This window comes from Lepus europaeus, chromosome 4 (assembly GCF_033115175.1).
Source record: "Lepus europaeus isolate LE1 chromosome 4, mLepTim1.pri, whole genome shotgun sequence".
Classification (NCBI taxonomy): Eukaryota; Metazoa; Chordata; class Mammalia; order Lagomorpha; family Leporidae; genus Lepus; species Lepus europaeus.
The window spans coordinates 144,066,136-144,092,990 of NC_084830.1; the positions used below are offsets into that span (position 1 = coordinate 144,066,136).

Sequence of the window (26,855 nt, forward strand, 5' to 3'; positions counted from 1 at the left end):
GCATATCGCATGCACGGGACTCTGGCTTTAAAACTCGAAGTATGATGAGAGAGGCGGTTCCTGCTGCTATTTCCCAGCGGCCAGGAGGCTTGGGGGTGTGGGGGGCTTCTCGCAGCAGCAGGGGTACCTCCTCTTCAGCTCCCCCTCCCCCGCCAAGGTTGTGTATTATTATCCAAATTTGGCGCCTGGCTGGCGGGAGCAGTGGCTCGCTCTCTATCCTCCGGAGGTGGGGGGAGTGGCGGGAAGGCCTCTATTTAGCTACCTGGCGTGGGGCACTAATGCCTCCCAGGCAGGTCCCGCTAGGGAAAAGCGCGGATGGGCTTTGCGGCGGCCCCTCCTCTTTCTGCTACTCTGCAGTTTTTAAAAACGTGTGTCACGACCCAGAATCGCCTTTCTACGAGCAACGCGCAGCTGGGCCCAACAGCGGACGTCTGCCGAGCTGCAGCAGCGTCCGCTCCCATGCGCAAAGCAGGTCCAGGCGTGGTGGGGGAAGGGCGCAGCGGAGACTCCGGGCGTACGGAGCCGGAGGGCGGCTCGCGTCTGAGGGCCGCGGCGGCCGGGGAGGGAGACGCGATCCCGTGGGAACCGCCGCCGCGTATCCCGCCCTGCGATAAGGCGGAGGCTCCCAGGGAGGCGGCGGCGGCGGCGGCTCCGTGGCGAGGCCGGGCCCGCGGCGGGCGCTTGCCCCGGCGAGGCGCCTCGCCCTGCAGGTCCGGAGCCTGCTCTCCAAGGCCGCTGGCGCCCCGCGCGCCCCGTCGCCCGGCGGGCTGGACGGCCCCGCTCCCGGAGCCGCCGGGGCGGGCGCGCGAGCCGGGGTCACGGCCGGGGCGGCCGGCGGCGCGGCGCGGCGCGGGGCGGGGCGGCCGGACGCGCGGGGCCGCGAGGGGATGTGACGAGCGGCGCGCTGTGCATTGTGGGAGCCGCGGGCCGCGGCCACTCGCTCCAGTTCTCGGCGGCGGGGCCGGCGGAGGGGGCGAGCGCGGGGCGCGCGGGCGGGCAGGAAGAGGCGGGCGGGCGGGCCAAGCGAGGAGCGCGGAGAGAAAAGGCGCGAGCGGCCGCGAGGGCTCAGGCCGAGACACCGTGCTGCTGCCGCCGCCGCCGCCGCCGAGCCGCCCCGTAAGTCCCGCGCGGGCCCCTCGCCGCTGCGTCCCTGCCGCTCGGGTCCGGCCGCGGGTGCCCGGGAGCGGCCCGGCCTGGCGCGCTGCGGGGCGACGCTCGGCCGGGCTCCGGCCTCTGGGCTCGGCGCGGCCCACGCCGGGGCCTGGCGCGCGTGCGGCGCCCTCCCAGGCCCTGCCCGGGCCGCGCGGGATTCCCTTTGGTTTTGTTCAAAAAGCAAACCCGGAAACCAACTTCCCTTCGACACGCCGCGTCTACCCGCGCCGGGGCGCTTTTGTGGGCCGGGGACAGTTGAGGCCTCTCCCCGGGCCAATCTTCCCGGGTCTGGCGGGGCTGGGCCCCTGGACGCGGGAGGCCCGCGGCCGGCCTGGGTCTGGGCGCCACGGGGCTGCGGCATGCGGAGTTGCACTTGGTGAGGGGCCCGCCTGCCCGCGAGCAGCCGGCCCCGCCACAATGAGGGGGCCCGCGCCGTGGCCCTCGGGCGCCGCGAGGGCAGCGTGGGAGTCGGGGGATGGACGCTGGCGGGACCGGAGCCAGGCGGGGGCCGGGAGTGGTCCAGGGATGGGCGGCGGAGGGGCCCCCGAGCACCCGCTGCTCTCGCTCGCCTCGGGATCGGCCTTTTGTTCGCTTTGTGGTCGGGAGGCCTTTCTTTAAGGTAACTCGGGAGGGCTGTAGGTACCCGTGTGGCGAAGCCCAGCAGCGAAGAGGCTTGCTGGGGGCGGGGTGGAGTGGTCAGGGGAGTGCGCAGGATGCTGCCGGCTGTGTCACCTGACAACAGGTGTGCAGGGTGGCGCACCGCACCCCCAGTCCCAGAAGGACCGCAAGATCACTCCAGGAGCGGGTCAGTACGTAGCTCGAAAGGTTTGGGACCAGATGTTAGGGAAGCTGCGTCCATCTTTGAAAGTGAGAGACTTCCCTACCAACAGCTGAAACGAACCTTGAATTCAGCAGTTATAATTAGTGCGAAGGCCTTGTAAGATTTTAATGATCCAATAAACAGCACAGAGCAACAGACAATTAGAGGGGCACTCCTGTTAGCGTCTCTGTTTTCTTCCACCTTTGTGGTTTGAGGTTTTATGGGTTAAAGAGGAGAGGAAGTGCTTTGTTCTAGGGCCGCCTGCTCCAGGGAGTTTTGAACATCTAAGTTGGAGCGCAAGACTCAGTTCGGTGGAATCCAGCGACTGCAGCCACCTCGCAGGTGCCATAACTTGGAAATGGACACCCTATGCAGGCGACTGGAATTAATGCTGGTGGTATACAGTTGACCACCCTTAGGCAGCACTGTATTGCCCAAGAGATTTTTCACTAAGGAAGGATACAGTTTTCAAGTTTTTATTTTAATAAAAGTAACAAAGCTGTTTAGTTTTCAAATTCCCACCCCTAGCCCCCAGCACACACACACACACACACTCGCAGTTGGTTTTAAAGGAGAGAGTAACATTTCTGCCCTCCTTTTGTTTGGATCTGTTACATTTGTTACTGCTGGCTTTCCAGATGAGATGTGGGAGGAGGGTGTTAGTGAAAATTGAGGCAAAGATAGGACAGGTTGTATTAAACTTTGTTGTCTGGAGTGTCGCATGTGCCATTTTAATGCACAGCCATCTCCCTGGCTTGGCTGTCACCCCATGGGCAGGCACAGGGAGTGGCATGTCTCCGTCTGCCTTTTCTTCAGGCCCTGAGTTCCGTTGCACTTGAGAGAGCCCCTCCTTTCTTCCCCTTGGTCAGACTCAGACTCCGGGTTTCCCAACGCTTTCATAACTAACGCTACCGAAAGTCAGCTAGAGGAGATTGATTTAAATAAGTAAAAACGTGAACTGGAGAACCCAAGCTGCAAGACCCACGTCTCCACGCAGTATCCGTCGGCACTGCAGTGGCCTCTGGTTCTCACTGCAGTGTCCCTAGGCTGTGTGACAGGTCTTTGGAGGCCCATCGCTGGCGTGTGGGCTGCAGAGGGTCAGGAGTGAGTGGGTCCATGCCACCACGTTCTTTTGGTGCGAGGTACCTGGGACTGTTGCGGACGGAGCTGGTGGGGCAGCCCTTCATTCCTGAGGGTGGTATTGCTTGTTTGCTTCCGTCAGGCCTGCCAGGTCAGTGTCTTGCAGTCTTTGAACAAATGTTTCATGAGAGTCAGCTCTGGTTTACACAGTCATGACCAAGAAGTGCCCTGTCCCCGCCCTTGGAAAGCAGGCACTGAGGGGAGAAGGAGGCACAGGGCTCTTAGAGATCTGTGCAGGAGGTTAGAGTAGCTCTGTGAGGAATGGTAGGTAACCTGACCATCAATGAGCCCTTGTCTGGCATGGAAAGGTAGAATAGGAGTTGGCAGAGTAGGGCAGGGCGGGACAGGTGTCTGACACCAGAGGAACCACATGTGCTGCTCTTAGAAACAAAGACTGGAGGGGAAGTGAGAACCACTGGAGGCTCAGGGTGGCTGGGCCCTGGCAGGGAGTCCAAAGAGGGTGGAGGGACAAAAGGGCCGAATCCCGAAGGATCCTGCTGTGAGCCACAGTTGATCCCAAAAGCAGTAAGGACCCACTGCAGGGTTCTGAGCAGGAGACCATGAGATGGGGTGTTATTTTATTCTTGCTGGGACTGTTTCGTCTATTCAGTAACTATTGAATAACTTCCAGATGCAAGGCCTGCCCAGTTTTAACTTTTCTGTTGGTGTCTTTCCCTTGCAGCGGCAGAACTGCAGGCTGACACAGCTTTTAAGAGAGTGGAGATAGGTAGGAAAGTTTGCTTGTGAAGCACACGGACCGTGACCCGCTGTTAAAACAAGGTGCTGGTGCCTTCAGTGCACTGGGGCTGCGGCCCCTTGAGGGGGTGTGCGTTGGTGATGTTTCATCCCCACCCAGCTCCGGCAGTGTCTCAGCTTGTAGTGAATGGCACTCGGGGTTGGGTTTTGTCTTTCCCCACTACTGAAAACCTAACAGAAAGACATGCCTGCTGAAACAGGATACGTGGTTTAGGGCTTATATACTCTTGGTTGGTCTGTGTCTTCTGTTGCCATTCTTTGGTTCATGCAGGATGGGCTGTAGGTTCTTCACTCATCACCTCATTTTACGATGTTGTGTTTAATGAATGGAGAGAGATGTGTTTCCCAGTTCGGTAGCATACAAGAACAGGTCTGTCTACCAGGCCAACCGGAGTGCGGCTTGTACACCCATGCTCTGGGAGCTGTGATTGTGTGGTATACCTACATGCCTCTGGGGAGCTGACAGCAGTGGCACCGTCCATCTTTGGTGAGAAGAGAGTGAACAGAAGGGAATGCTGTCGACAGGATTAGTGTCCTACCCCGGAGTCAGGTGTGCTGGGGTTGCCTTCACGATGGGAGGTGATGAGAAGGTGACAAGTAGATGAGAAGCTGAGGGCATTTATCCGGCTGCAGGGAAGCGGTGGGCCAGCCGCCCTCAGCAGCAGCAGTTTCAGTGCGGATGGCTCAGGTTCCTCCATCCTCGTGCTGGAGTCAGGGCTCTCCAGCGAGTGGCTCCCCAGCAGTTCTAATCAATATTTCATTCAGGATCAATGTGCATGTATTCATTGCTTAGATAATGAAAGACTTCATGATTGATCATGCAGGGCTTTCGTGAATGCTCTGTTTGTTTAACTGTTTGTTTCAGCTTTGATGGGTCAGTCTCTAAGGGCTGTGAGTAAGGTAGGGGTTTCCCTCCGGCCTGTGTTACGGAGTCAGTCTTGGGACGAGAAGAGAGGTTTCTAGAACCATAGAATTGCCACAGTGTGACTCATACCTCAGCCAGCAGGATTGCCAGGTGGGTCACTCCCTGGGAATCCCTGAGGTGGCCCACAAGCCCCCCTGAGCTTTGAGGGTCTTGATTCCCACAGGGATTAGGCCAGGTGTGTGTGCACGAAATGTTCTTGACCGGTGTCTCACTGGCTGTAGGTCTGAGGTCCAGGACATCTGAAAATGCTGCTCTCGTCTTTGTTAAGGGAACCCCATCCTCTGTAAATGTCAGCTGCTTTCAAGTCAGCATGTGAGTATCTGCCAGGTGCCAGGCAGGGTGTTGGGTGCCTAGAGGTTCGGGGGTGAGCAGAGCAAATTGGTCCATCCCATCAAAATGAGGCATTGATGCTGTACTGTCTCAGGTGCGAAGGGTGGGGTCCCTGACTTTGGAGTTTATGGATAAATTGGATCTACAGTAGCGACAAGGTTGGAAGGAAGGGCTGGAAACTGCATTTGCAGAATCTTTAAGATTGAGAAAAGCAGTTGCATACATAAAGAACAGGGGCATGCTGAGGGAAGTTATAAGGTGTGGTTAGCTGAGCCATGAAGTCCGCCATGAGGTATGCACTGAGGGAACTGTGAGCAGCCCAACTCACTGAGCTCTGGTTGCTGGACATAGAGATGGGTTTGAGGGAAGTGGGGCCTGGGCATGGGGCTGCCCCAAGCCGGACTGTCACTGGAATGCCGGGGAGGAGCTGCATGATGGGTCTGTCACCAGAGAACGTGCCAGGACCCTGAGGCAGGATTACTCCAGAGAGGATGGGAGAAAGTGTCCCAGACTGAGCAGGCTGCCTGGCTAAGGGAGGAGGTGGGAATGAGGGTGGTTTGCCACACAGTGAGGAGGAGAGAGGAGGAAAAGGGGTGAGTGTGAGGATTCCTAGGGCTGCTTCCTTCTGCTTCCCGGCTGCTGCCCCTCATAGTGCAGGGCTTGTTATCACGGTCCCTCATGGCCAGTGTCTGACCAGCCTCGTGTGATGAGGGAAGGTGCCTTGGTTGTGCAGGACCTGTGGTCAGAGGCTCATGCTCATCCCTGCAGTAGTCTGTCTCTGGCTAAGCTGTGAGGTTCTGCAGATGAGGTGGGTGCTGTTTGTGGCTGGGTTGTGGGTGGAGCTGCCACCCGGAGATCCCTTCAGGACTGCCCTGGAAACATTATTTCCTAGGCTGACGACAGCAGAACGGTAGCCCAGCTTCTGTACCGTGATGAATAAATGCAGGGCTGCCCCAAGTCCTATCAGTGTCTTCACAGCGTGGAGTCGGGGGAGCAGTGGCAGTGGGAGGGGGGCTCCTGGCTTCCCGTGGGATGTGGAGGTCTTTGTCATTTTGACCAGGTATTGTAGCTGTTCACCAAAGAGCAACTTATGTGCCCTGAAGAGAAGCAGAGTGCGTGGGCAGCCACTTTGTCTAGGATGTAGATGAGGTCAGACATGGGTGGGACAGGGCTCTGTGGGCTGCAGGTGGTCACTCAGACCTGGTATCAGGGCCAACTTTCAGATTGGTTTGTGATCTGACAGAGGCAGGGTGTTTCCTCTTTCCTTCTGAGAATAACTACAGGCGTTTCCAACCTTTTGTGCAGCTGAGTGTGCCCATGTGACCAGGTTCTAGTTGGTCAGTCATGGTCAGAAGTGGTGTGCTCCACTCAGCCTGTCCCTGAAAACCTCACGCCTCGCCCTCTGTAGTCTCTCCCTCCTGTGTCAGCCATGGGAGTCAGGCCCTGAGGATGTCCCAAGTCACAGCGGGGAGGAGTCCGGCTCCACCTCTCAGTATGTGGGGCAGAAGCACCAGCCAACCGTGGATTGTGGGTTTTTGTGAGTGAGAAGTAAGTTGTGGCGGCTCACCTGTTAAGCAGTTAGCAATACCTTCACCTATACGAACGTCCAAGATAGGTCCTGCAAGAGTAACTTTTTAAAAATCTTAGATGCATTGGTTTTCTTAAGTACTGAGCACTGACTAGGAAAGTGTCAGAACCCTTGCATGCACTCTGGTTCTGTTCTCCCAGCAACCCTTGCGGTCCTTTGTACCTTACCTCCACTTGCCAGGTGAGAGGTTAGGCTAAGAGGAGTTAACCTGACTTGCACACAGGTTGTTCGATGGCTGGGCCGTATTTAGAAATAGAGAAGTCTGGCTTGGAGCTTCCGGCTGTCAGTCACTGCTGCTCAACAGCATGTGTCTCACAGCTCTCTCCCTACATGGGTGCTTGGCCGCGGCGGCCGGTACCTCTCAAGACCTCTGAAGAATGGCGTGGGCCTAGCACACTCCTGGGTTTGACTGGAGACTGCACAGCTGCGAGGCACTTTTCCAAAGGGTGTTTTAAAAACTGCCACACGTTGCTGCATGTTGTAAGGCTCTATGGCTTAGTCAGAATTTTTGCATCTCCGTGGCTGCAGCTTGAGGAACTATAGTTAGAAGTGCAGAAAGCACACGGGGAGGAGGGAAATGCAGAGTCTTCATGCCAGCCCCTTGGCAGAGTAGGGACTTACGGCTGCTGTTTTTGAGAGCAGCTTGACTCAATGAGAAGCAAAGCTGTTCTGCCATCAGGCTGGCACTGGGACATGCATGATGACCCATGAGACCTTTCTTTGGGACCAGGCACCAGGGATGCCTTGCACACTGTGTCTGCCATCAAAGCAAGTTGGGGAGGTAGGCACACAGCCACGTGCCAGGTTATGGGCTAGGGGAACATAGTGCAGTGAGCAATTCCAGGCTGTGGTCGGGTGCAGGAAGGTTCCAGGCTCCCTGGCAGAGGAGGCATGTGAGCGTGTGTTTAGCAGGTCACCATGAGGACAGAGGGCATTCTGGGCAGGAGGGAGGAATAGTCTGTTTGAAGACACGATCCAGCACAGTGAGCACAGGGCCCTGGATGGATTGGAGATCTCCTAAGTAGCCACCTCAGGAGCTCTGGGTGATGGGTGACCATCAGAGTTGACAGAGGTGCCTCTGGTATCTGCGAGAAAGGCTGGTGCTGGGAGAACAGGTGAGAAGTAAGGAGGCCAAGCCCGGGCAGGGGATAGGGGACAAAGAAGGGAGCAGGTTGAGAGGATCTGGAGGTGTGTTCAGAGCCTGCCTGCCTGGTGCTGGGGTGCTGTGGAGCTGGAGTGGGACCGAGAAATAGTAGCCAGGCTGACTCGTGCTAGAGTAGTGATGTGCATGATGTTGCTACTGAGGGGACTGAGAGACCCAGAGGAGTTCAAGCTGCCCTCACCATCTGGGAGTCCCCAGCATGGTTCCCAAAGACTCCTAGCTAGAATCGGAGGCGGGACAGCCAAGGAGAGGCACTCTTAAGAAGCAAGGATGCCTACGACCTGCCTGGACCTGTGTGCTAACGGCCCCTCTCTGCACGGGATCGCTGCCTGATGCCCACAGAGGCAGCCCTAGACAGCACCTAGAAGATTGCTGGAGACAACGCCAAAGACTGCCCCAGTCAGGAAGGGGCTAAGCTGCTCTTTATCATCACTGGCCACTGGCTTCCCCCACTGAAAGGGCAGAGACTTTGAGATTTAAGAGCTCTTACTCTTACTCTTATGGCATTGAGTTGTTGGTCTGTGAAACACATTGGTAGGAAAGTAAAAGACTGCTAGGATGCCAGGCACAGCTTTCCCCGAAAACGCAGGCACACCCGCCATTTCCTTCTCTCAGCTTGGGCACGTGTACGCAGGGACTGCTTTAAAGGAGAGCTCATTAGAGCAAGAAACACAGCCAAGTAATTGTTTCAGAAAATGCAGACCCCTCTACGACTCTGTCTGGCATTCACTGAGCAGTTGTGATGTGTGCCCCTTGACAGGGTGCGGTGCAGGCTTCTCATCCCCAAGGCCTGTGGCTCCTGGAGCCAGGGCTTGAGCCATAGCTGCCCAGGCTTTCTCTGCCTGCTGCCCTTGCAACCGTGTCAGGCAGATGGCTTGAAGTGCTGTTAGGGTCAGAGATGTTAGGTGTGGACCATGGCATTTCCCAGCAATGCCCCCAGATAAGGTTGAGCATAGGAAAAACAAGGACTCCTAGCCCTGGGTCATCCATGGTCACAGAGGCATGGACTGTGAGAGCTGGAGGCCCACAGACCACAGAGCCAGCCCTTAGTTCTCAGGGCAGGGAGGCCTCCCTGTTGGGTTCAGTAAGCATAGATGCTCCAAAGGGGAGACTTCAGGTGGGGCTGAAGTATGGGCTGGGAACCCTCATACCTTGCACTGGTTCTTTTTTTTTGATGGGCAGAGTAGACAGAGAGAAAGGTCTTCCTTTTCCATTGGTTCACCCTCCAATGGCCGCTGCGGCTGGCACACCATGCTGATCCGAAGCCAGGAGCCAGGTGCTTCTCCTGGTCTCCCATGCGGGTGTAGGGCCCAAGCACTTGGGCCATCCTCCACTGCACTCCCTGGCCACAGCAGAGAGCTGGCCTGGGAGAGGAGCAACCGGGACAGAATCCGGCGCCCCGACCGGGACTAGAACCTGGTGTGCCGGCGCCGCAGGCAGAGGATTAGCCTATTGAGCCGCAGCGCCAGCTGCACTGGTTCTTTTAAGAACACTCATCATGATGGCCATTTAAAGATTGTGGTGTCACTTACTGTCTCTCTCTCTCTCTCCAGCAATTCCAAGAGAACAGAGACCACAGGTGCCCAGCATGGATCCTGAAGTGAATGCATGCATGCATTGAGTGCTTTGAGCAAACATTGGCTGTGCTAGGGTAGTGTCCAGGCAGCCCTTCACCTGCTTGCAGTCTGATGGCAGAAATGGGACTTGAATGCACTTCGTTGCTGTGGGGTGAAGTCCATGGAGCCCAGAGTACTGAGCAGCTGAACTTGAGCCCTCTGGCCTCAGGGAAGGCTTGGCACAGGGCAGAGAGCAAATGTGAGGGAGCAAGGAGGCCCTGGGAAAAGGGAACAGCTGCTGCAGAAGAGGTTAGAGGAGCAGGAGGACATTGTGGTGAAGCCCCTGGGCTCCCTGTGTCTAAGTTTAGACCTTAAGTGGCCTGGGGCAGAGCCAGACAGGTATGCTAGGCATGGAGTGTTAGGGCAGTGCGTGGCAGGCCAAACGTTCTGTTCTGTCTGAGGACTCTTGGCAGCCCTGGGAAGCTGCTGGGCCAGAGTATTGTCGTGTATGTGTGCAAAACACCATCCTGTCTGCATAGTAGAGGGTGAATTAGAGGGCTGACCTTTCAGGAGGTGTGTGTCCATGTGGGTAGGATGATGATGACCTGGATCTCGTCTCAGTGGGGCGGAGAGGAGAACATCCAGAGGTCAGGGTGGCTGTTTGGAGGGAGTTGGGAGTAGGGAAGGAGAAGCACCCCCCTCTTCTCCTAAGTCAAGCCCATCCTGTGAACTGGAAGCACTTAGAGAGCTCTTTCCTGCTCCTGGCTACACGCAGCCCTGTCTGCTCTAAGCTGTACTTGCCTCTCACAGATGAAGGCCCATAAGGCAAGGATGCTGCTTGTCTCGGAGAACCTAGGTACCAGGCTTTCCATCTTCATTCTAGGGGCAGGTGACATAGTTTCCTTTTATTTTATGAAGGCCTCAGCACATTTATTAGCCCTGGTCTCAAGTGTATGAAAATGCAATTATTAAACAGAAAATCCCATTTTCTTTTATACCAGGTGGCATAAAGGCAAGACACTTAAGAGCAGCCATTGTCAGTGTAACATTTAAGTGGAAGTGGCCAATAAAATTGATGTCATGGTATAAAATGCGCAAAGCTGAGCCTTCTCTGCTGGGGCCCAGTTGCTCCAGTGGAGTGTGTATCCTGGGCTCGGAGTGCTCTGCGGCTGGCAGTGGTGTTTGCTGGCCCGACTTGGGCCTTGCTGGGGGCCGAGAGGACTAGAAGTGGCACGTGCTGTCACCAGTGATCCTGATGGGTATGCCTCTTGCCTTCCCAGTGTGCTTGCTGATCCGCCTCCAGGGCCACCGCCATGTCGAGCCGCGGTGGGAAGAAGAAATCCACCAAGACCTCCAGGTCTGCCAAGGCAGGAGTCATCTTCCCCGTGGGGCGGATGCTGCGGTACATCAAGAAGGGCCACCCCAAGTACAGGATTGGAGTGGGGGCACCCGTGTACATGGCTGCTGTCCTGGAGTATCTGACAGGTGAGTGTGCCAGGTCAGCTGGTGGGTCAGCAGGCAGGTGGGCTCTGCTGCAGCAGTCCTGCGGGCGTTCCAGGAACTGAGCGGACCTCTTGGCTTCTTTTCTTCTGAAACACTTGAGGCTTCAGAAAAGTTACAGGACTGGTTTTCTCCTCAGCTCACAGATTGTGATATTTTGCCCCATTTGGCTTGTCTCCTCTCACCTGAGTGTGAGTTTTTACACATGGATGCCTCTCTATTTTTGGCTGTTCCATAGTTCCTTCTGAAATTTCCTGAGTTGTCCCAGTAACATTCTTCAGATTTCCTTTTCTGATCCAGGATCTATTTCAGGATGATACATTGTATCTAGCTGTTGGATTTCTTTAGTCTTATGTAATCTTTAGCTATTCCCCAGCTTTTTTTTTTTTTTAATCTTTCAGGGCATTGCCATTTTTTTTAGCTTTTATTTAATAAATACAGATTTCATAGGTAAAGCTTTAGGAATAAAGTGGTTCTTCCCCCCAGTCCTTCCACTCCCATCCCATTCTTCATTAAGATTCATTTTTAATTATCTTCATATACAGAATACCAACTCTACACTAAGTAAAGATTTCAACTGTTTGCACCCACACAGACACACAAAATATAAAGTACTGTTTGAAGACTAGTTTTACCATTAATTCTCATAGTACAGCTCATTAAGGACAGAGGTCCTACTTGGGGAGTAATTGCACAGTGACTCCTATTGTTGATTTAACAATTGACACTCTTATTTATGATGTCACTGATCACCTGAGGCCCTTGTCATGAACTGCCAAGGCAATGGAAGCCTTTCAAGTACACAAACTCTCTCTGTATTTAGATAGGGCCATACGCAAAGTGGAAGTTCTCTCCTCCCTTTAGAGGCCCCTTCTTTCCACTGGGATCTCACTCACAGAGCTCCTTCATGTAGGTTATTTTGCCACAGTGTCTTGGTGTTCTGTGCCTGAGATGCTCTCTTGGGCTTTTCAGGCAGATCTAATGCCTTAAGGGCTGATTCTGAGGTCAGAGTACTGTTTAGGATGTCTGTCATTCTATGAGTCTGCTGTGTGGCCTGCTTCCCATGTTGGATCATTTTTTCCTTTTTAATTCTATCTATAGTTATTACCAGACACTTGGTCTTACTTATGTGATCCCTTTGACATTTATTTCTATCTATATGATCAGTTGCACACTTAAAACGATCCCTTTAACATGTAAGATGGAATTAGTACCACCCAGCTTAATGGGATTTGGAGTCCCATGGCAAGTTTTTAGCTTTACCCTTAGGGGTAGGTCCGATGGAACGTGTGCCCAACTGTACATCTCCTCCCTCTCTTATTCCCACTCTTGTTTTTTACTGGGATCTATTTTTAGTTGTATTTACACACCTATGAATAATTCTGTGTTAAGTGAAGACTTCAACAAATGGTATTAAGTAGAAAAAGAAAATGGTAAAAAAATAAAATAATAAACTGTTCCTCGACAGTTAAGACAAGGGCTGATCAAGTCATTGATTCTCGTTGTGTCAATTTCACTTGTACAGGTTTCCTTTTAGGTGCTCTGATAGTTGTCACAGATCAGAGAGAACATAGGATATTTGTCCCTTTGGGACTGGGCATTGCCATTTTTGAAGAGTGTGGGCCAGGTATTCTTTAAAAGTCCTCCACCTAGGTTGGTCTCAGGATCAGACCCAGGCTAAACATTTTGGCAGGAGAAGCATCAGGGATGGTGGGTCATCCCAGAAGGCTCCTCATGTGGGTTTGTCCTGTCTTTGGTGGTGATGAGGTTGCTGGTTCAGCTGGAGTGGTGTCTGCTGGTTTCTGTGCATCCTGCATCCCAGTTCTTTGGCCCAGTAGTAGCTTTAGTGTTCTTTGTTATCTCACCAGAACCTCTTATGCCATCATGATGATAAAATAGTGAAAAAAATCACAGAAATTTCCTATATCTATATTTCTTAGTTGATATTCTTACATAAGTAGGAGTCCTTCCATTACCCACCCTCCCTTTTCTGATACTATCAATGTTGGCTCATGATTTTGTTTTAATTTGGTGGGTTGTATTCTGTTCTTGTCAATGCTCATTTTAATGCCCATATTATCTCACATTTGACCTTCAGGCTGAGTCTTAGGTCTTTTTTTCCATGTTTCCATCAGTTTCTGATCATTTCCTTGCCTAACATGATGAAATGTTTCAGTCCTGGCTTTCCTTTCCCCAGTCTTGGAATCAGCCTTATTTCCAAGAGGTCCTTGATCCTTCTCAGAGGTGGAAATTTAGCTCTGGCTCCATAGAAACTGTGGGAAGGAGATAACCAGGCCTCAGAGCAAAGAAGGACTGCCCAGGGTTGCATGTAAGCTGTTAGGTGTTGAGGAAGGACCAAGCCCCTAGGCGCCTGCTGGAAGGCTCACCACTGACCACTCGGTATGTGATCAGTTAGGTAGGTGGGTTCTAGGAGGGAGCACCCTTGCCTCCTTCAGCCAGCAGAGGAGAGACTCAGTCAGCCAGGGTTACCCTTCCAAGGTGATGCAGCCAAAGAACTGGATCATTTCCTGGTTCCTAGGCCTCTCAATAAGGCAAGGCCAAGCCCCCCCCCCCCCCAATAGTAAACAGATTTTCTCTCCTGATCCAGGATCCTCACAGGCATGAAGGAGATGAAGTTTTTGTGTTCCGTTGAAGTCCTCTAGGCCTAAGGAGTATCTGTTGTTTGCACACTTTGGAGAGGTTTCGGCTTCCTGCCTGGCAGACATTGTCTTGGGTGGCATGGCTGGTAGTAGGAGCTCCTCTTGTTGCTTCTCACCGTATAGATTAGGGAACAGGCCCAGAATGCAGGCGTCTCACCGAGGAAAGTTACGTATAGCATTGGCAGTCAGGCAGCCAGGGACCCGGGGAGGGGTCACCGATAGCAAACAGAAGACATTCTGGTTCTTGCCTACCAGTTTTATGCTGGGTGACCTAGAGGGGGCCTCTCTGTTCCCCATTTCCTTCCAGCTGAATGGAGACAACTGTCCCACTTGGTCAGCTCTGGGCTTCTGTGAGAGTCAAAGGGGATGTGTTAGAGCATAATGGGGAGACTGACGTGCTGTGCAAGCCGGGGCAGCCACATTTCCTGGCTCCTGCGTGCCCTGAGGTACCTGTCACTAGGTTAAATGCAACCTCAGTTTCATTTCTTCTTTCTGGCTCCCTCGTGTTTCTGGGGTGTGAGGGAGTAATCATAGCTCCATCATGTCTCAGACAACAACTGCTGGTGCCATGTAGAAAATCTGTTCATTTTTCTTTGCTGTGCCCGGCTTGTTCTCAGTCTGAACCCAGTGCTCAAGGCCAGAGGCTCCGTTCTGACGGGAGCGAGACTGTGACTCTGGCAGCCACGCTCGCCATCCTTATCCCAGCTGCCGTGCACGTGTGTAGTTGCGCAGCCAGGGCAGCCGGTCACTGTAGCTCAGTGCAGATTCCTACCCTGGCACGTGTGTAGTTGCGCAGCCAGGGCAGCCGGTCACTGTAGCTCAGTGCAGATTCCTACCCTGGCACGTGTGTAGTTGCGCAGCCAGGGCAGCCGGTCACTGTAGCTCAGTGCAGATTCCTACCCTGGCACGTGTGTAGTGGCGCAGCCAGGGCAGCCGGTCACTGTAGCTCAGTGCAGATTCCTACTCTGCACGTGTGTAGTGGCGCAGCCAGGGCAGCCGGTCACTGTAGCTCAGTGCAGATTCCTACCCTGGCACGTGTGTAGTTGCGCAGCCAGGGCAGCCGGTCACTGTAGCTCAGTGCAGATTCCTACCCTGGCACGTGTGTAGTTGCGCAGCCAGGGCAGCCGGTCACTGTAGCTCAGTGCAGATTCCTACCCTGGCACGTGTGTAGTTGTGCAGCCAGGGCAGCCGGTCACTGTAGCTCAGTGCAGATTCCTACCCTGGCACGTGTGTAGTGGCGCAGCCAGGGCAGCCGGTCACTGTAGCTCAGTGCAGATTCCTACTCTGCACGTGTGTAGTTGCGCAGCCAGGGCAGCCGGTCACTGTAGCTCAGTGCAGATTCCTACTCTGCACGTGTGTAGTTGGGCAGCCAGGGCAGCCGGTCACTGTAGCTCAGTGCAGATTCCTACTCTGCACGTGTGTAGTTGCGCAGCCAGGGCAGCCGGTCACTGTAGCTCAGTGCAGATTCCTACTCGGGCACGTGTGTAGTTGCGCAGCCAGGGCAGCCGGTCACTGTAGCTCAGTGCAGATTCCTACCCTGGCACGTGTGTAGTTGTGCAGCCAGGGCAGCCGGTCACTGTAGCTCAGTGCAGATTCCTACCCTGGCACGTGTGTAGTTGCGCAGCCAGGGCAGCCGGTCACTGTAGCTCAGTGCAGATTCCTACTCTGCACGTGTGTAGTTGCGCAGCCAGGGCAGCCGGTCACTGTAGCTCAGTGCAGATTCCTACTCTGCACGTGTGTAGTTGGGCAGCCAGGGCAGCCGGTCACTGTAGCTCAGTGCAGATTCCTACCCTGGCACGTGTGTAGTTGGGCAGCCAGGGCAGCCGGTCACTGTAGCTCAGTGCAGATTCCTACCCTGGCACGTGTGTAGTTGCGCAGCCAGGGCAGCCGGTCACTGTAGCTCAGTGCAGATTCCTACTCTGCACGTGTGTAGTGGCGCAGCCAGGGCAGCCGGTCACTGTAGCTCAGTGCAGATTCCTACTCTGCACGTGTGTAGTTGGGCAGCCAGGGCAGCCGGTCACTGTAGCTCAGTGCAGATTCCTACCCTGGCACGTGTGTAGTTGGGCAGCCAGGGCAGCCGGTCACTGTAGCTCAGTGCAGATTCCTACTCTGCACGTGTGTAGTTGCGCAGCCAGGGCAGCCGGTCACTGTAGCTCAGTGCAGATTCCTACCCTGGCACGTGTGTAGTTGGGCAGCCAGGGCAGCCGGTCACTGTAGCTCAGTGCAGATTCCTACCCTGGCACGTGTGTAGTTGGGCAGCCAGGGCAGCCGGTCACTGTAGCTCAGTGCAGATTCCTACCCTGGCACGTGTGTAGTTGCGCAGCCAGGGCAGCCGGTCACTGTAGCTCAGTGCAGATTCCTACTCAGGCACGTGTGTAGTTGGGCAGCCAGGGCAGCCGGTCACTGTAGCTCAGTGCAGACTCCTACCCTGGCACGTGTGTAGTTGTGCAGCCAGGGCAGCCGGTCACTGTAGCTCAGTGCAGATTCCTACCCTGGCACGTGTGTAGTTGCGCAGCCAGGGCAGCCGGTCACTGTAGCTCAGTGCAGATTCCTACTCTGCACGTGTGTAGTTGCGCAGTCAGGGCAGCCGGTCACTGTAGCTCAGTGCAGATTCTTACTTTGGCATCGACCGTATCAACTCCTGTGTATGACAGAAGAGGTATATTAGCATACATATTTTAAATGTTGTGAAGTCCTTTCCTCAGGGCTGGAGTTGGCTGAATCTCAGCCATTTCTTCTGTGTGTGTGCAGCTGAGTTGTTGAGCTGATAGTTGCTTGACGCCTGCCCATAACATGGAGCCTGACACCAGAGACCACACAGAATGTCCTGTGCTCAGTCACTGTGGTGGTCACGTGTGTCCTGTTTCCTGGTGGGGGAGGAGCTGAGCTCTGGGGCCATGTCCAGTGAGAACTTTCCTGTGCCCTGCCCCTCAAACTGGTGCTGCACAGCCACATGGGTGCTCTTGGGAGGTGTCAGGCTGAGACGTGGGTGGGTGCTGTGGCCATCTGCCCATTCCGAACTTCGGTTTTGGCCCTGAGTGAGAAGGAAGGGTGAGCAAGCCCTCTCTCCACTCTGCCTGTGCGTTTGTTTCACTGAAGAACGTCTGATGGATCCCACACACTGAGCGCCTGTGCCTGCCAGGCACTGTGCTAGGCTCTGCAGCGAGTGTAGGAGCGGCCAGGGCAGAAAGAACTCTGCTGTGCTCTGTGGAGCAGTCTAGTCTGAGGTAGCCCGATGCTTACAGGATGTAGCATGCTTTGAGAGGTGTAAGCAGGTGAAAAGAGGGTGCTGGTGACCCGGGAAGACTCTTCTATGGGGGAGACCCCAGCTGAGACCTGGGGAGCCAGACAGTGCCAGGCAGCTCTGTGAGAGCTGGGGGAGAGGCTGTGCCGTCTGTCCACCTGCACTTGCTGTGCCTGCCGAGTGCCACCCCTTCCCAGAGTGTAGGTGGACTGCAGAAACAGGGATAGTCTGGTGAATCAGCAGCCTGGGGTTCAGTCAAGGACGTGGCGTAGGCATCACATTCTGACACAGTGCAGACCACTGAGGCAAGTTCCCCCACTCAGCAGCTCCTCACTGAGGCCCGTGCCGTGCCCTGCCCAGATAGGTGCCAGACCCATCCCCAGAGAGCTTCCTGTCCGGAGACAGCTACGGGCGAGAAAAAGGCCGTGATGATGCAGGTCTGCCTTTGCTGCAGGGGGCGTCCCCTGTAAGTGGAAGTCAGGAAGCTCTTCCTGGGGCTGCCTGTTCCCCAGCTGCCGGAGCTGCCCTGCTTGTCCCTGTGAAGGGACTGGCCCAGACTCTCTCAGGTGGCATAAACAGTTATGGACTTGGTGATGGAGCTGTGCCATGTGGATGCTCATTTTAAATAGGTGGGCCAGGCCTTTGGACTTCAGAAGGGCCCAGAGGAGAGACAAGGCGAGTTCTGGGTACTTGGGTTGCTAACACCACCTGCAGGGGCCACTAAGGGCCAATCGCTTCTGAAGCGGGGAGCTGATGTCTCCTTGGTGGCCAGCCCTGGGGCCCCCTGAGGTTTGACTGTGTTCAAGAGCTGAATAGTTAAGGATGGGGCCCTGGTGTCAGAGCTGCGTTGTATACTTGTGACCTTAGGCAGGTCACTTACATGTCTGTGCTGTGGTTTTGTCATCTATAAAGTGTGGATCATAGTAGCTTTCTCATAGGGTTTTTATGAGGATGAAGTGAAAGCATGCCTGTGAAGTACTTACTGATGCTTGTATATTGTGCATGCCCAAATGTTAACAATTAACGTGAAAGTTAAAGTACAGGAGAGGAGGGGAGTCCTCAGGAATCCTGTTCTGGCTGCTGTGGGCCTGGACTGTCTACTTCCCTTAGTGATGATGACAGGAGCCGTCCCGCCCACTCCTGCATGCTGCTCTCCCCTGGCACCCGAGAACCTCTTGGCAGCTTCAGGCTTACTCCCTCTGGGTTGTTTAAAGAGACCCCTGGTTACCCCTTCTGAAAGCCCCCATCACCCTGGCACTCCCACATGCCCTTTTGCTAGACTCCTGTCTGGTGTCCAAGTCTCTTCCTGTCCTGAGCTCCTGGCACATGGTTGGAAACTGTGCAGGATCATCTAGGTTAGCCAGGAGCTGAGTATGCCGAGTCCTAGCACTTTGTGAGGGCAGAGCTGTGGCCAAACCAGTCCAAAAGTCTGAGAACCAGAAGCTGCCCTCCAAGCCAGGGTCTGTCCACACCCAGCCACATGGTCCACTGTGAAGAGCATGTTCTTAGGGCTCAGGGGCCACACAGGGTCTCCTAATTAGGGCTTCACAGCTGGGGGGCACATGGGAGGGTGGATCTGAAATTTGAGGCTGGCCTTGGTATCTTCTCGTGGGTGCAGGGCCCAGTCATCTGCTGAACCTAAATGGAAAAGGCAGGCTCTGGAACAACTGAGGATCTGGTGGCCAGACAGCACCTTCCCCAGATCCTGTGCCTGCAGCTCTGGAGCCCCGAGCATTTCTGCAGAGTGTGGTGCTGTCAGCTTGTTGTCTCAGTGCCCCAGGCTGGGCCTTACTCTGTCCTTCTGTTTAGCTCTGGCTCTTGACCTTCCAGCCTGGGGGATAGAGCAGGCCCGTGCTGGGGTTACTGTGAGGATTGGTACTACGTCAGACCATCTGGCCACCATTCATAGTCAACACTGGCATATAAAAATGAATGTTCTCATGGGGAAGTGGAGGCAGTCAGGGATAGCCTCTGTCCAGCCACTGTCTCTGCCCTCATAACACCGTGGAGCTTTTTTTTTTCTTAATGCTTTTTTAAGGGAAGATGATTCTAGTTCATTTCAGCAAGCGTCTTTGGAGCTTCTCTCCTGAGTGCTGGTAGTGCTTGGGTGTCACGTGACCTAAGAAACCTGTGACATGGCTTTTGCCCTCTTCCCCCAGTTTTTGTTGATGTTGGGGATACTGTTGAGGCTCACATGTAGGATGCATGAGAACTGTGTGGAAGAGCATGGAGCACCTGTCCTGGGATTCAAGCATCTTAAATTAGGGGCCCAGGCCCCTCTGTGTCAGCGTCACTCAAACTGCACTGGGCACCACCTAGGTGTGTGATGACTGGTGAAAGTGTGAAGTCAGGGTGACTGGACTCCCATGCCCTCTCTGGGCATCGGTGCCTGAGTAACTTGCATGAAGTCCTCAGAAAGGAACTTGTTTTACATAAATGGCGAACAGCTGAGTCAGCTTTCTTTGCTGGTGGACCAGAGCCTTCACCACCCTGGTGTCACTGTGAATCCCAGAGGGAGGGAGATGTGCCGTATAGTGGCTCCCAAGCTTTTGTCACAGAAACCTTTAAAGGAAAACCTGCATCAGTCCTTTGAATGAGGTGGTGTAGGAGACATTGCTGTGTGTGAAACCCACGAGAAGCAGTGCTGTGAGGTGCGGTTAAGTAAAGAAGCTTCAGAAACTCTGTTCCTAGCCTGATCACACTCCTTAGAGCATCAGCCTACCTCCCAGTGATATTGAGGAGGATGGAAAACACTGGCTTCCAGCCCCCAAGACTGGTGGTCTTGTAATATGCATGGACACCTTCTCCCTCCCACCCCAAGGTGACCACTGATTTGGATAGCTGAGCTGGTCTATTAAAGACGTAGTGTCTGACTCTTACAAGATGAGACTGTGGCTGGATTATTTTTGCTGTCTTCGTTAGATCTAATCTACAAAGTGTTGAAGATACTTGGAACTCAGATTTGCGTATTCTTAATCTCCGACTCCTCCTCTTCTATTTTCCCAAGCCCTGCCTCTCTGCATCCCCCACTGTGGGACCTCAGCCTCCCCTCTGCTGTCCAGAACTTCTACATTCCTCTCTCAGACACCAGCATCCTCAGACAGCAAGCACCTCCAGTTTGAAGCTGCCAGCAGGAACTTGGGTACTTGTGAAGTTGACAGGGCCAGCTTCTGAGCTGAGAAGGAAGCAGGGTCCCTTAACAGCCTGGATGGGGCCCGGCCTTGGGACCTGACTGCATCCTGTAATGAAACCCATGGACAAAGGGGGTAATTGTGGAAAACATGCCTTGCCATCTGGTTTTGGCTCACAAAGTAAGCATCCCATGTTTCAGCTCGTGTGACTGGTGGCCTCTTACTTGGTCAGATGCTGTACACCCCTGTGGTGTTAGCCACTGGGCCACGGTCCATCCTCATCCCCATGCCTGCGAGTGAAATAGAACCCTTTCCTCAGCTGTGGCATAGTCACTTCAGCCAACATCAGTCCACCTGGCACTTCTGATGTGGGAAGGAAAGAATCTAGCAAGCCTGGTGGGCTGGGGTAGGCAGAGCCTGCAGTGGCTCTGTCTCATGCCCTGAGCATAGTCTCAAGGCTCTTGACCACTTTCTTACCTGGGATACCCAGTGTGTGCTGGACTCACACAGCTAAGAACAGAGCAGCAGGAGGAGGACAGTCCGGCCCGGCTCTTCGCTCCAAGGCCCTCTGAATTCCTGCATCCCTTGCTCATTTGTTATCTGTTTTTGATTTCTATTCATTTTATTTGAAAGGCAGAGAGGAATCCTCCATCTGCTGGTTCACTCCCCAGATTACCAAAGCAGACAAGGCTGGGCCAGACGAAAGGCAGGAGCCTGGAGCTCCATGCACGTCTCCCACATAGGTGGCAGGGACCCAAGTACCTGAGCCATCAATCCACTGCCTGCAAGGATGCTCTTTAATAGGAAACTGAGTCAAAGCCCAGTAACTGGGACTGGAGCCAGGCCTCCATCATGAAATGTGGGTGTCCCAAGCAACAGCTGCACCACGGTGCCGACCTCCCACCCCAGCCCTTGCTTGTTTGCATGGCTGTCCTTGCTGTAGACACTACTCAGACTAGGCCCCAGACCCCTCTTCTTAGCACTTTGTTGGGCAGTTGTCCTATGCTGGGGATCATGCTGTATTCTTACCAAAAAGCTTTGTTTTCTTTACATTGAAAAACAAAAGTCTGCAGGGGAGGGAAAACTAAGCATTTTAATGAGCCAGAGGTTCGTAAACAGGAAAAAGTTGGAAACATGGAGTTTGCATCTGCAGTGTGCAGACTGTATTTCAGTGCACTTTCCCTTCTAACACAGGTTTCAAAGTTTAAGGAGCTAAATTCCATTCATAATCCTGCTACTCATTCAGCTGGCACTGAATGCCTTTGGTGCGTGCATCTGTGACAGAGTCTGGTCTTACTGTTTTATTAACATGTGCTATAGATCTCTCTTGATGGCCGATCGGAAAATCATTGCTACATAGCAGTCTTACAAGCAAGTGGTGCGGTAATCAAGGACATGCTGCCGTTGTGCTGCGTTGTTGATCTTCAGTCTCCTAAGGGAGCTGACAGTTCCATGGTGGATTGAGGGGCACTTCAGAAAGAATGACTGCCTTTGGGATTTTCCTGATGATGCGGTGTCTTGTGGCCAGGTGGGTCAGGCTCAGGCCTTGAGACTGGAGCCGGGGAGCCCCCAGGGGTTGGACTTTCCCCTGCACTTCACTCCCTCCACCAGGGTGTGGAGTTGCAGCGTGGTGTGAGGACGTGCTTCCTCCAGGGCACAGGACTTAGCTGCTGATCTCACAAGCTGAGCTATTGAGCCCTTCACCCACCCTGCTTCCTTCTAAAGAGCCCATGGAGTTGTCTTAGGGAGTGTCCTCATGACCTGGGCTGCTGTGGGAAATGCCAGCCCTGTTTCCCTTGCTCTCTGCCCTGAGGCCAAGGCTTGGACTGAATTGCTTCAATCTGATTGAAGGGCCTCGCTCCTTCTGTTGGCAAATATTTTCTCCAACTCTGTGACTTCTCATTCTCTTAACAGTGTCTTTCACAAAGTAGAAAACTTTAATGAAATCCAGCTTATTAGTTATTTCTCTCATAGATTGTACCCTTGTTCTGGAAACTCATTTCCAAACCCAAGGTCACCTAGGTTTTCTTCTGTTATCTCCTGGGGTTTTTATAGTCCAGTGTTCTACATTTAGGTCCACTTTGAGTTAAGTTTTGTGAAGAGTGTAAGGTCTCTGTGCTTCGTTTTGCATGTGGATGTCCAGTCTCAACACCATGTGTTGAAAACCTCTTGTGGTTTGTTGCCTCAGTGGGCAAAGGAACCTCATGACTGATCGCATGCCTTCAAGGAGCAATATGCAACTCTCATTTCTGCCATCGGGGGCTGCAGACGGGTAGACAAGCTCTATACTAAGGGTTTTGTCCTGTTTGGGCCTATGGATAAACCCTACAGAACTTGTTTCTGGAGTCAGGCCAGGAAAATGGTGTGACCAAAACAGTGTGTGTTCCTTTGGTCTAAACCTTCCAAAAGATTAAATTTTTTTTGCTGGTCTGACTGAAGCACATTCTATAGAATTTGATTTAGTCAGGGTCTATTAGTGGTAAATGGCTTCAGGTTCTGTTTATAACACATCTCTATCTCTTCAATAGAGTTTTCAGCCGTCAAGCCTTTGGATGTCTCCGTTCTGTTCTCGCCTGTGGAACACAAACTAAGTATATGGTAGTGTTTCACTCTGTCTTCCAGGTGTGTTCATCTCATTCATATTTTGCATTCATATCTTTCTGTAAATTAATTTTGGTATGTGTCCCAGAGCTCTGCTCTTGTTGGCTCATTCTCTCTTCAGCTGTATCTAATGTGTTTTAATTGATACCTGAGTTTTTTACTTGAATTATACTTTAATTTCTCAAAGCTCTGTTCTTTGTGAATTATCTTGGTAATTCTTTATAATCTTTAATGTTCCCCTCATTTTCAGATCTTTCATATTCTCTGTCTGAATAATTTTAATCTATGAAGTCTTTTTGAGCACATTTCTGCTAGATTCTGAGTCATGGTTGGGAAAGTCTGCTTCTTTCCAGGTTTATAAAGTGATGCTTTTGCCCAGGGTTTTTATGGTTCTGTTTTTCACATTGTAGCTTTGATCTGTTTGAAGGTTATCCTATTCTGTGGGGTGAAATAAGGACCCACTTGATTTTGTTCCATATAGTTCCCACATTATCCCAGCAAAATTAACTCTTCCATCTTTCCCCTGGTGACCTGAGATGCCACCTTTATCACATATGAAATTTCTAGATGTAGCAAGGGCTGTTTCTGTTTCATTGGTGTGTCCTGTTAAATACTTTGTTTCTCATATCTGTGATAAAATTCTCACTATAGCAAAGGGTATACAAGGAGATATGTGTCTCCTTTCCCCCTTTTTTGCAGTTCATTTCCCAGGAGACAGTGTTACTAATTCCTTATATATATAATTTGTCTTTCTGAAGATACTCTTTTTTTAAAAAAAGATTTATTTATTTACGTGAAAGTCAGAGTTACACAGAGAAAAGGAGAGGCAGAGAGAAAGAGAGGTCTTCAATCCGATGGTTCACTCCCCAGATGGCCGCAACGGCCAGAGTTGTGCCAATCCAAAGCCAGGAGCCTGGAGCTTCTTCCAGGTCTCCCACACAGGTGCAGGGACCCTAGAATTTGGGCCATCTTCTGCTTTCCCAGGCTATAGCAGAGAGCTGGATCGGAAGTGGAACAGCCGGGACTCGAACTGGCGCCCATATGGGATGCTGGTACTGCAGGTGGCCGCTTTACCCGCTACACCACAGCACCGGCCCCTGAAGATACTCTTTTCCCTTTTTATTATCAAATAAGTCTAGAAAATGAAATGCCAAAAAATAAGGAATCAGGAGAGTATTGGGTACAGGTGTTTTGCATTGGGTGCTTTATTTATGTTTGAGCCAGGATCTTGGTTAGGGGAACCTAAGAATCTTTGCTGTGCCCCTAACCTCCCCTCAACACCCTCAGTCCCTCAGTCCACCTCAAGTCTTCAGTTGGGTGTGTGGGTGAGGCCTGGTTCCATCCTGGGCCCAGTGTGGGCTGCTTATCTCTGGAACCAAGGCCTTGTAGCTGCCTTTGCCTGCTTGGGTCCTGAGTGTCCGTTCTAACATGTGAGAGCAGGCCAGGGCCTTGGAGAACACCCTTGTGTCTCCATCTGTAGTCACTGCCTGCCCACCCTAATGCCTGGGTCACTAGTTTAGTAATTCATCAATTACCAAGTTACCCAGCCCTAACCAGGTGCAAGGTGCTAAGCTGCGTGCTTGGGTGAAAGAATTGTTTTTTTTCTCAGATGTATATTGAGGGTTGGTGATGTGCCAGACTTTCAGAGGCCATGTCAGTGGTCCCAGGGATGGGCTGTGTCATATGCTCAGCTCCCAGCACAAGGTCCATGTTCTGCAGCTGCAAAGTAAATGGTTTTTCTTGAAGGAACGAAGGCCAGGTAAAGAAGTGAGTGTGTGTGTGTGGGGGGCTGTTGGCAATGTCAGATGCTCCCAGGAAGCTGAGGAGGCTGAGCGCTAAACCAGTCCCCTGGAGTTTTCAATGAAGTCTAATTAGGAATAACACAAGGGCTTAGAGGGCCACACCTGTCTGAAGAGACGCAAACAGGAGAGCGTTCAAAGTGTTAAAAGGGTTGTTCTCTGTACTGGGAGAGCCACTGAGGGTGTCTCATTCTGCCTTGAAAAGCTAATGAAGCCAGGAGCTGCCCACTGAAGATTGCAGCATCCCAAGGGGGTTCCAGAGGGTCCCTGGGTCCTTCTGTGGATGACAGCCAAGAGTGGCTTCTGAAAGAACTGTTTACCTACTGAGAAAAGGAGGGAGGAGGTAAGAATCCTGAAAGTATCCTCTCTCAGTGTCTCCCCTTTAAAGTACCAGCAGCCAGGGGAACATATTTACAGTCCTTATTTTCTTCCCCTGTCTGAGGCCTTCGTGTCCAGCTAACAAAGACTTAAATATCATGAAAGGAGAAAGCCGCTTCTCAGAGCTACAAATGTGTTCTAGCAGGAAGACAAACCGAAAGGTTTGTCACAGGCCCTCTTTGTCTCTTCCCACTGCACCCTTCGAGTCCTGTGTACCAAGAAGATAGCATAAGCCCTCCTTGAAATTGCCAGGCTGCAAGGTGCAGCCCACCACTCTGACCCTGCCTCCCACATGTTCCTTCTACACCTGTCCTTTTAGGCAAACGTGTCTTCCAGTTAGTGGGCAGAAGTATGGTTCCTTGGGCCCCAGAACTGCTTTCTCTGGAGGCCTGTAGTGGCCCTAGTGGGTCCTTTCACTCCTCTGTGTCTGTAGGGGACACTCTAGGTCTGTATGGAAGGCTCTTCTCCTGCAGAGCTGTGGGAGCTGGGGGTGGGGGCGCTTGGGGAGTGGCTGATCTGTGGGCCTTCCTTGCCATCCTTAGCCTGATTGATGCTGCTTGTGTTCATTGGCAGCCAAGTTGTCCTTGCTTAACATTTAAGTCTAGCTTCTCTGCTGAAAGTCAGTGTGTACTGTTCATTTGGACATTGATGGTGGTTAACTGAAGTAGCACTGTTGCTCTTGCCCTCCCACCCTGCCCTGGGCACCAGTGGTCTGTCTCCCAGATTCAGAGATGGCGTCTGAGGAAGTGTTGGGAATTCTGGCTGAAGGTGGAGCAGTTGAAGTTTGAACACCTGCCGCATACTGAGCACTTACCATATGCCAGGCACTGGCTAAAGGTTTCACATTTGTTAGGCTTTCTGAACTAGAATATTTTGTTTTTCTTAATATTGGTAGCAAAAATACCCATAACTAATTGAATTGAGAAACCACCTGTTTTTCTGAAGGGGCAGTCGAGGATCAGAGTTGTCATGTCCAAAGGCACTCAGCATAGTAGCCCAGCCCCAGAAGAGATGGGGACCACAGGCACCCTGCTGGGCCAGACCTGAGCAATGAGGGGAATGGAAGCCCAGGCCGCACTCAGTGCCTTTCATACTTGCTTTCTCTTGAGTCAGTGGCCACCCAAGGAGGACTGGTGTATATGCCCAGTGCTCCAAGGCTGGCTCCTGCCCTCAAGACACAGCCTGAGGGGACAAGCTCTGAGGCAGGCACAAGTGATTGTCATAGTGCAAGGAGGTATGGACCTGCAAAGACCAGAGATTGCTGTGGCCTAGTGTGGGCAAGGGGGACAGGGATATTACAGGATGAGCTTTAGAGGACGGGCAGTCCTGGATAGGGATGAGAAAGTCAGCACATGTGTGGGAGGTAGGTGTGAGCACAGGACGGGGGTGGCCTTTGGAATAACAGTGCTGAGCTGTTGGGCTGTGAGGAAAGGGCCGGTGTTGGGAATGCTGGCTGCGGCAGCAGTAGGGCAGGCGAGGTTATGGCAAGTCACAGAGGTGACAGGAGGGGTCCACGGGGGGGCCACAATGAGCCACAGCGGAGTACAGTGGTGCTGAGTGAGGCCGGAGGGCAAACAGCTTTTGGGCCAGTGTTCCATCGGTATCCTCTGGCAAAGGGGAGGAGGACTCCTGGGGGATAAGGCTTAGGCAGATACTTACACAAGTGACCCTTGTGTGGCATGAGGCTCCACATGGGCAGGCAGGACAGAGGCAGGGCTGGGAAAGATGACCCCTCCCCTCTAGCCGGTCTTGAGGTCTCCCCTTCTATGACAAACCCAGAGTGCTTGGAAAACAATGATCTGTGAAGAAGTACAGGTTTCCCTATATCAAAGGCAAATTAAGGCTGGACAGGATGGCTGAGGCGTGCTTGTGATGTGAAGCAGCAGAGGCCAGTACGGACGGCCCGTGCAGAGCAGCCTCAATTTCTTATCTGCCCTGCACTTTAAGTTTGCTTTTTACTTTGAAAAGAAAATGCACGGAAGATAAATTAATGAAACCTAGAAGAGGGTGGATCCCGATGTCTCTTCTGAGCTAGCCCCAGCTCCAAGGCAGCCCCACCCTCAGTGCAGACCTGTGTAGGCCTGCACGGCAGGCTCTGCCGCGTCGCCTCCCT

General features: G+C 53.0%; 1 protein-coding gene across 4 annotated transcripts in view; it reads left to right on the forward strand.

The window, feature by feature from the left end:
- The first annotated feature begins 1,007 nt into the window (after positions 1 to 1,007).
- The window catches only part of LOC133758036 (core histone macro-H2A.1), a 66,002-nt gene continuing 40,154 nt past the window's right edge, over positions 1,008 to 26,855 (forward strand). For 3 of the 4 annotated variants that reach the window (XM_062189102.1, XM_062189105.1, XM_062189106.1), the window contains exons 1-2: positions 1,008 to 1,116; positions 10,710 to 10,914. In XM_062189102.1, coding sequence (XP_062045086.1) covers positions 10,743 to 10,914 — 172 coding nt within the window. In that variant the 5' untranslated portion in view covers positions 1,008 to 1,116; positions 10,710 to 10,742. The remainder of the gene's footprint in view (positions 1,117 to 10,709; positions 10,915 to 26,855) is intronic. The other variant, XM_062189104.1, reaches the window with a different exon arrangement.